Here is a 10,494-nt window from a genome sequence, read left to right on the forward strand (position 1 = left end):
AATCAATATTCTAAACTCAGCCACAGCAGTAGGGTCAAAATGTTATTTAAAGATGATCTTTTAACATTAGTCTTCCGAGTTCATTTTCATAGAGATAATATCAGATTCCCTCTGACTGATTGTTGTACAAGTTTGTTATTTGCTGCATTTCTTACAGACTGTGAAGGGCCCGTTTTATGTATTTTCACTGTAGAACCAGTAACTTCAAACATTTGGATCCATTTCCTAATAACATCAGGGTTAGATGATAAGCTAATATCTCGCAACTGCTAATGCATGTGATACTGATGGCGTACTGTCATGATAGAGTTATTTTTTGGTAAAATATCTGTACACGAAAAGTGCATTAGTCTTCAGTAAACAGCTTCACTGCGACTAATATTTTTTTTTACCACTTTAGAGTTTGACTCCCAATATGACTGCTGAACCAAAGAGGCAATACCCCTTTTGGTCACCCATTACTGTATCACAGGGAAGTTTGGCAAATTTCATGTGATTGTAGTTTAACTCCTTGAGGACTAGTGCCGGGAGAATGAAGCGCAGTCAAGGGACCGGACCCGCTGAAGTAGATCATCGCCACCGGTCCGCACATTTTCAGCAGTTAAGCCTAATTAAAAAAAAAAAAAATATATATATATATATATTTATTTATATATAAAATCAGCATTTTGATATTATGACTTCAATTTTTGAAATGCATATTTAATGTACTTGTTTTTAATGTGTATTAATATAAAGAATATCACATTAATAGAAATAAATTAAACAGGCAAAATACTAAAATCATAACTATACATGCAGAAATAAATACTATAAACATATATATATATATATATACACACAAATCCCCCCCCAAAAAAAAAAGAATTACTAGTTGGTAATTAAATTCCAATTTAAAAGTTCTGCTGTGTGTGAAATAAATCAAAACAAGGATCGACACACAGTCCTACATTCCATATTTCGCACTCAAAATATGTGATTTGCTTTCGCTTTTCCTTGGTTTTAGCTCACACAGCGCATCTTCTCCTACCTTTATTACCTTTTCCGTCAATGTAAATTTTTGGAAACTGTCTTACGGAAACAGTTAAACTAGAAACAGTTAGACGAAAAGGTGAATTGTCCGGTGATTTTGGACAATTTTTTTAAGTTTTTAAGTTAGATCTCTTAGCTATGCCTAATGGAATGAAATTGAATATAACCCCAATGCATGTCCCAAAACTTCTTCAAAAGACACTCAGAAATATTTCATCCTCAAACCCTGTGTGACATCAGGTTTATATTAGAAAATTTCCTGTTTTTCTAAATTGAAAACAGCGTCCATGTATGTATTGACCGGAATATGATCAAGGAAAGGCCCCCACTGGTGGGATATCCGTTACTGATCACGTCAATATATACGTTACATATAATTACATTATATGTAAAGTAAATATGCATTATATACCTAAATATGCATTATATACCTAAATATGCATTATATACCAAAATATAACGCCTGTGTCATTATACAAGTATATAATGACGATTAAAGGCATTATATATAATGACCTGTTAAATCGAGTAAGAAAAACAAAAACAGTGGCTCTTTCCTGAGGAATGCAAGCAAGACGCATTGCACATCAAAAAAGCTGATAGTCTTTCCCCTTCTGTAATAATGTTGTAATGTTATTTTTTAATTAACCAAGAAAGCTTATGTTAAGTTTCAAAATAAATAGGAAAAAAAAAAAAAAAAAAAGAAGAAGAAGAAGAAGAAAAAAGAAAATCCTAACGAAATAAACAAAAACGCCTGTGCCGCTTTAATTCATAGGCACAATTATAAAGAGCCGTGATTTCCAGTTTGTTTATTTCAATAATTCTCTCAAAACAGAAACTAATGCCAGTACATGAAGGTCAAATGCCGTATGAATATTTGGTGGTCGTGTGCTTAATGCATGATATAATTAATGAAAATAAGAGTAGACAATCTCCTATAACAAAAGAATATATTAAGTACTAAATTACAATTTAAATTACATCGCAGAGATCAACGCTGAGCTCGGAACACAATTTATGCTACCGTCGCGTACAGTTGTCTGACGAGAAGTCTGAGTGAGTAATGATGTTGCTTTGCTGCTCCGGTTAAGAACTGGATTTTGCATGTGGCGCCATCTCATGAATAGAAGTTGAAGTATCTGTCGGAACGCCACAGTACTCCCTCCCCCAAGTACCATCGGTACATTATAAGTACTTTGGGTTAAATTTAACCTTTCTTCCAGATCTGGTAGTTTTAGGTTGCTCTTTAACGGGATGTAAGCTTTCTTCCGGGAGTGATGTTGATGAGGAAGTTGTTGGATCTTGCATTAGAAATGCTGGTTTGAGATGATCGATTCCAATCACTGATTGTTTGCCATTGCAGATGATGGTGAAATGTTTCGGTGTACGTTTGACAACTTTGAATGGACCATCATATGAAGGTGTTAAAGTTGGCTTAATTGTATCATTGCGCACGAATACGTGCGAAGATGTCTCAAGCGCAGGATATACAAAATAGCTTGGCTGGTTATGCGAAGATGCTGGGGTTGGCGAGATATTGCTCATGGTCTCACGTAAACGTTGAAGGAATGTTGGAGGGTCGATAACTGGAGTAGATTTTGGGTGAAAGAATTCACCTGGCAGATGGAGGGTTGCACCATATAACATTTCAGCACAAGTGCTACCAATGTCTTCTTTGAATGCTGTGCGAAGACCAAGCAAGACTAGGGATAAGGCTTCTGTCCAGTGTGTGGTACTGTGGCACTTCAGGCCTTGTTTGAGAGATCGGTGAAAGCGTTCCACCATTCCATTTCCAGATGGATGGTATGGTGTTGTGCGAATATGGCGAATGCCAAGAAGAAAGGTGAGGGATGCGAACAAGTGACATTGAAATTGTCGGCCTTGGTCAGTAGTGATGGTGGTAGGCATGCCAAATCTTGAAAGCCACTGAGAGATGAATGCTCGAGCTACAGTTTCAGCGGATATATTTTCAATAGGAATGGCTTCAGGCCATCTTGTGTACCGATCAATACAAGTGAGGAGGTAAGTGTAACCATTTGAAGGAGGCAATGGGCCAACCAAGTCTAAGTGCACATGATCAAAGCGTCTTGCTGGAAGGTTAAATTGTTGAATGGGGCTGTGAGTGTGATGGGATACTTTACACCGTTGACATCTAATACATGAACGAGTCCATTCTGTGATGTCTTGATTCATTGCTGGCCAGACAAATCTGTCTGCAATCAGCTTTTTGGTGGCACGGATTCCAGGATGTGCCAAATTGTGCAAGGCATTAAACACTTCACGTCTAAAATTGACAGGAATATAGGGACGTATTCTATTGTTCTCTATGTCACAATAAATTTTAAGCGTTGGATCAATGTGCAGCGGTTGTAACTGAAGGGAGGTTTGTGGATTTGAGATTAGGTTCTTGAGTTCCTCATCATGCAATTGAGCTTTTACAATTTCAGAGAAATCTGGGGTAGTGAGGTTGATATTATTTACCCAAGACAAGGCATCAGCGACACAATTATCAGTACCAGAGACATATCTGATATCTGTACTAAACTGGGTGATGAAATCCAGATGTCGAAGCTGACGAGGAGAACATGAGTCAGAGTTTTTTCTAAAAGCGAAGGTTAATGGTCGATGATCGGTGAAAATGATGAAGTCGTGTCCTTCCAAGTTGTGTTGGAAGTATTTAACAGCACAGTACACAGCAAGTAGCTCCCTGTCATATGTGCTGTATTTCCTTTCTGCAGTAGTAAGTTTTCTGGAGAAGAATGCCATTGGGGAAAGTCCTTTAGTGGTATGGGCTTGAAGCACTGCTCCTATGGCCGTGTCGGATGCATCTACCATTATAGAGAGCTGATCACTAGATGAGTGATAAGAAAGTGTGGCTGCATTTGCCAGATCGTGTTTGCATTGCACGAATGCTGCAGATGCAGATTCAGTCCAAGGGACAGCTCGTTGATCGTTTTTTTTTTGCTATTCTTCAGAAACTCGTGTAGGCAGGCTTGTGTTTTTGCGGCATTTGGCAGAAAGCGTCGGTAGAAATTTAACATTGCTAGAAAACGCTTCAGTTCAGAGATGGTTTTGGGCTGAGGTAGGTCGTTAATTGCTTTGACTCTTTCTGGTAAAGGTTTGACTCCATTCTGGGTGATAAGACATCCAAGAAAGGAAACTGAGGGTTGACCAAGTACACATTTGGATGGATTTAGTTTTAATCCGTGATCTTTAAGGCGAGTGAAAATCTGACGCAGATGTTGAAAATGTTCTTCCGCATCTGTAGATGCAACCAGGATATCATCAAAATATGGGATGCAGAAATCGAGGCCAGACAGTACTTGGTGTATGAAACGCTGAAATGTTTGGCCAGCATTGCGAAGGCCAAATGGCATATATAAGTACTCAAAGAGACCAAATGGTTTAGTCACTGCGGTCTTGGGCACATCTTCAGCATGCACTGGGATCTGATGATATGCTCTGGCAAGATCGAGGGTAGAAAATATGTTTGTTCCATGAAAAAGATGGGTACAGTCTTGGATATGTGGGACTGGATATCTGTCAGGGACTGTGACGGCATTAAGTTGACGATAATTTCCACAAGGCCGCCAGTCACCATTACACTTTTTAACCATGTGAAGTGGACTGGCCCATGGACTTTTAGATGGGCGAATGGTTCCCTGTGCTAGCATGAATTCAAATTCTTTGCGAGCAGCTTTTAGCATCTCTGGAGAAAGACGACGAGGCTTGGAAAACACAGGTGGGCCATGTGTTTCAATATGATGATACACTTCTGGCTGATGAGTATGCTGCCCTGATTTGGATGGGTTTAAAATGTCAGGGAATTCTGCTAATAACCGATGAAAACGTGTGCTGCCCGATACAACACTTATGTTGGTAGGTACGTTCGATATGTGAGAAGCTTGGCCCTGTGATGTCAGCTGAGTTGTAGCATCAATTAAGCAATTATTCTTGACATCCACTAGAAGGTGGAAATGTGTCAAGAAGTCGACACCAATAATTGCTTGAGTTACATCCGCAATAATAAAAGGCCAGTTGAAAGTCCGGCGCAAGTTTAAATCAAGTGTCAATAGTTTGGTGCCGTAAGTTGCAATTTGGGTACCATTGGCTGCATACAGTACAAGTTTATTAAGTTGGTGAGCATTTGTTTTAGTTCTCGGGAGCACTGATATGTCAGCTCCAGTATCTACTAGAAAACATAACTGAGTTGAACGATCAGCCAGTACTATTCTGTCGATGTGGCGGACATTCTGTTGGCCAGCAGAAGTACAAGTCCACCCATTTAACCGCCCATTTAGTTTCCCGCTTGTTCAAAAGTGCATGGAGGGGAACACTTGCGAGCTTGAGCACCAAAATTCATATGATAAAAACATATGCCACTTGTGGGTTCTTTGTACTGCGTTCGAGTATTGTGACGAGATCGACTCCTGCTTCGGGCACGAAATTTATTACATGGGCCCTGATTTGATCGATTGTATCTCCGTGAAGCATGAAGACTTGTAGAGAGTTCAGATACTTTTTTGGTAAATTCAGCCACTTGTTGTTCGAGGGATGAACTGGAAGGTGCAGCATTAGCAGCACTGACATAAGCTGGAGTAACAAGTTCATTAATTTTGTCAGCCATTGTTGCTAAACGGGTTAGATCTTCATTGGAAGCAGCAAGAATTATTTGTATGTTATTAGGGAGACGCGAAAGCCATAGTGACTTCAACAAGTCGTCACTAAAATGGCTTCCTGCCAGATCACGCATTCGTGACAGCAAGTATGAAGGTCGCTGATCTCCAAGTTCAAGTCCTTGTAGTAAAGTACATATTTTTGAAGATTCACTTTCTGAATAGATTTCAATGAGCTGCTGTTTCAGTTTGGAGTATTTATCACAATCAGGTGGTTTGAGAATTAAGTCATGCACTGAATTCAGAATATCAGACTCAATTGCTGCAACTACATGGTTGAATTTTGTAGAATCCTCACTAATGCGAGCGATAGAAAATTGTGCTTCGATCTGAGCGAACCACAATGAAGGATTATTTTTCCAGAAAGGCGGTGGCTTCACCGCAAGGCGTGTGATTTGTGGCTCTGGTGGAATATCGTCGGGCATACTGATAGATAATTTTCACTTTAATTAATAAACACTTAACAGCACAAATATTGTAGGATGAGGATACACTATTGATATTTTACCATGATATCAATAAATATTTTAACCGTGCAGAAAAAATTTACGTAACGATACACACACAAATAAGACAGGGTCAGCAATTACACACACAAATAATATTTTACCGAAATGCATTTGAAAAGAAACCCCTATATGAGAAAAAAAATGATGCGTTCATTTTGTATTGCGCACACACAAAATCACCACTTCACACTGCTAAGGCACTTTCGAAGGAAAATGGAAATCACTCCTGTAGCACATGGGGAAAAAAATTCACTGCTTTCGAACACTGAGGAAAGAATTTTGCCGTAGCATGTTGCAGAAAAATTACTGATGTAGCACATTTAGCGAAAATCACTATTGTATCACATTTGTCACAAAAGTTGAATGATCGAAGAATTATTGCACAACTGGCGAAGTCAGCGGAATGGAACAGATCACATTGATGATTTGCTGAAGCTCCTTGCGATGATATGCACGACTTTGAAAAAAAACACAAGCAATATATATCAATACTTCTAGAAATAATTGAAGGGGTACATTGTAGCATACGTTTAATGTCCATATTCGTTGTTATTTTTAGTCAGTTCTTCAGAATGCCTTGGATGCACGTGGCTTAGGGTCGTTGAAAATTCATTGTCAGTAGCGGGCTCAGTCAAAAGGTCACCACTTTTGGTGGTCGTGTGCTTAATGCATGATATAATTAATGAAAATAAGAGTTAGCAATCTCCTATAACAAAAGAATATATTAAGTACTAAATTACAATTTAAATTACATTGCAGAGATCAACGCTGAGCTTGGAACACAATTCATGCTACTGTCGTGTACAGTTGTCTGACGAGAAGTCTGAGTGAGTAATGACGTCGCTTTGCTGCTCCGGTTAAGAACTGGATTTTACACGTGGCGCCATCTCATGAATAGAAGTTGAAGTATCTGTCGGAACGCCACAAATCAACCCATGTAAAAACAATTACCATTTAGCTCCATTAACTGGCTTTTAAAAATTCAAATAAATCGTTTCATTTTGATGTCATGTATACACGACGCTGGGCTCATAGAAGCAGAATCATTGCGTCGCGTATACGGGACACTGGGCTGGTAGGAGTGGAAAGTGACACTGGTCCTGAACGGGTTAAAGAGTTTGCTGTTTGATCTCTTTGTGTGAATTATAGAATCAAAAGTATGAGCATTTTGGATATTAATTAAAATATTATTAGCATACCTAGCACTATAAATGAAATTTTTATAATACAAATATTGAATTTAATGGTAGCAATTACGAGGAAGCATATGTCTGGCATGAAATTTTGTGCATTCGTAATACTATAGAATCTCGATTGTCTGAGGTAATTGGGACATGACAATTGGATACTTGAAAACTCAATTAATAAAGACTAAATTTTAAATCATGCCAATGTTTTTTCTTACAAATTTCATTGAAATTGTTTATTTGAGGTTCTAAAAATAAATGCTTTAGTACTATGTTACATTTTAATAAATTTTTAATTAGTCAATAAAAAATAAAATTGGTGTCCTTTGTTAAACAAATAATTTGTACAAAATTTTATTTTAAGGCAGCCCACCAGCGGCCGAGCGGTAAAGTCGCTGAACGCTGGTAGTTCGGTCCGAGGTTCGAATCCCGCGAACGGGCTGGCTGCATAGGCGTTTTCGTGGTTTTCCCCATGTGTAACGTGTATACGAGCCAGTTTCCCTTAGAAAGTCCTCCACGAAGGCATCCCTCCTCTTAGGCAGATAGCCCTCGAGGCTTTGCCATAATCACACACACACACAATTATTTTAAGGCAATAAATATTAACACACACACAAAAAAAGGAATAAACAAACTGTATCAAAATTTACACAACTTGTGAAATTTTGTGAGATTTCTTATATGCATTTTTGTAAGACATTATACTTTTTTTGAAAAAAATCTATTACCCTATTTTGTGATCTATTACCATATAACTCTATCAGCTGCTGCATAATCATGCCATATTTCTGTCAACAAAAGATCCACAGGAGAAGTATCAGGATGTTGCTCTAAAAATTGAATGGCTTCTACTGAAGTCTTCAACCATGGATGATTTTCACATTGTCCATTACTGTTTCATCATCCTCAGCATCACTTTTATCACTGAAGTTTTAATTGCTGTCTGTATCTACATTGTGAATGAATTATTTATCCTGCAAAATCTGAGAATTGAATTTGATGCTCATTGTTTGGAGCATCAGGATTACCTTATTGTTTACGTTTTTATTTATTTATTTATTTTTGAGGTGCTCGTTAAGAATGTGTGTCTCAAAGGAAAAAAAAAGTGTTAAGTAGGCAACTCGAACTGACATCTTTTATGCACCAAGCTCTACTGTTGTATAAGTCATGTTTTGTGCTGTGTCAACAACTTCTAAATTATTACCTATATAAAGTGCGTTTTTAGCTTCTTTCTCGCCAACTAGAAAAACTCTGAAGGGAAAAAGAATGCGTGTTGAAGTTTAACTTGTATTGTTTATAAAATGCTGAGAATGCTGAAACATTTATTAAATAATGGTAAAAGATATTCATAACACAATGGTGTGCAAAATTTAAATACGAGACAGGTTTTTGAATGTAACATCATGCAGAAGATTGACCCAGATGACACCATAAGTTCCCCAAGATGTGGAAATATCAGACAAGTGACCAAACCCATCAAAATAAGTAATGAAAAACACTTTATTGAAAAGATAGTTCTGAGCACAATGGAGAGAAGGCAGAAACATTCATGTAGCAGACACCTGGCAAGAAAAATCCAGTCTTAAGAAAGGAATGTGATCACCACTGACTGATTAGATGATTCACTGATTGATGCAGAAATTACAATGTCTGTCCATGCTGAGGACAAGGCTGTCAAGGAGCTGTTGAAGCATCATGGCCAGTTCTTTTTGTAGCTCCAGTTTCAGTTACAAAATCACTGCTGATGGCTTGTCACATGTCGCCAAGCATCTCCCAAGAAGGTTTCACACATGTTCTATAGGATTTAAGTTTTGGAATCTTACAAGTTAATCCATGCACTGAATATCTTGACTCTCCAAGAGCTCTGCAACAGCTATTGTATGATGAGGTGCAGCATTAGTTTGTATGAATAGGAAGTCTGGACCCACAATGCCTCTAAACAGATGCACATGAGGCAAGAGAATCTCATTATGATAGCGGATACCAGTGACTGAAACTTCTTGGGAGATACGGAAGTCATTATGGCTATCAAGCATGATACCACTCCAAATGAGAACTCTGGCACCTCCAAAATAGCCCCTTTCAATTTGGTGAAAGCTCATTAATGTGCAATAGCTTTCACTGAATTCCTGAGTATACAGTGCCTATGTATGAAACCCGTTCACCACTGCCCCCTTAATTCACGTATCATACATACACATGCCCTTCTGTACCGGTCCCAAGTCTATCCCTTGATTGGTCCTTCCATTCATTCTGTAGCCATGCTCTGCTTTTATGCTAATTTCTCTGCCCTGTCTGAGTGCACTAGAGTTAGTTTCCTTGACAATGGAAACTGCCACTCTCATGATATGGCCTTTTTACCATGTTTTTACAATTCTTAACAATTCTTATTTCTCAATGAAATTAATTAATACTGTTAAAAGTTTCATTAGGTAAGTTTTATTTTGGTATTAATAATATGAAAAGATTTTGCTTTGTTGTACATTTCAAATTTAATATATAGAATATAAATGCTATCATAAAAATTGCTTTTAATGTTTCGGTATTCCATACTAGAAAAAAAAAAAAAAAAAAAAAAAAAAAAAAAATTGCCATAACAGAAGCTAAAGAATAGCAAATTTTGTTCTGTTTTTCTCTTTCAGAAAATAATGTTAATGCATGTGGAAGCTATTTTGTGTTTGATATATAATTTGATTTTTTTTTTTTTTTTTTAATGTGGAAATAGACACAGACGAAGAATACCAATGTTTGTTCCAGAATCATCATCATTGATACAAAAATTCACTAGTTGGCTTATTGGTCGAAGGCCTGAATTTATAGATCCACGTGTTGTTGCTCAGGGTGAAGGTAGAGATGGTAAGTAAATTGGTTAATATTTTTTAGTAAAATGCCTGGCGAAATAATATTATAATAGCTTAAATTCCCAGTTCCTGCTTTGGTTGCCCACCAGTGACAAAGTAAACAAAACTACTGAGCATTGTATTTTTTCATCTGTTCAAAGCATGTGATTGACTGAGATAACTGCATAGGTTCTTTGTGACTTTTCTTATATGTGATGTAAATATCCCTCAGTTTTAACCTCATTTGGTC

The 10,494-nt window shown here is 37.6% G+C and overlaps 1 protein-coding gene across 1 annotated transcript in view; it reads left to right on the forward strand.

The window, feature by feature from the left end:
- The window catches only part of B9d1 (B9 domain-containing protein 1), a 37,950-nt gene that overhangs the window by 16,178 nt on the left and 11,278 nt on the right, over window positions 1–10,494 (forward strand). Inside the window, exon 5 of the mRNA XM_035365648.2 lies at window positions 10,130–10,260. Coding sequence (XP_035221539.1) covers window positions 10,130–10,260 — 131 coding nt within the window. The remainder of the gene's footprint in view (window positions 1–10,129; window positions 10,261–10,494) is intronic.

This window comes from Stegodyphus dumicola, chromosome 9, assembly GCF_044657685.1.
Source record: "Stegodyphus dumicola isolate Sdum_Otavi_A_Nest chromosome 9, ASM4465768v1".
Classification (NCBI taxonomy): domain Eukaryota; kingdom Metazoa; phylum Arthropoda; class Arachnida; order Araneae; family Eresidae; genus Stegodyphus; species Stegodyphus dumicola.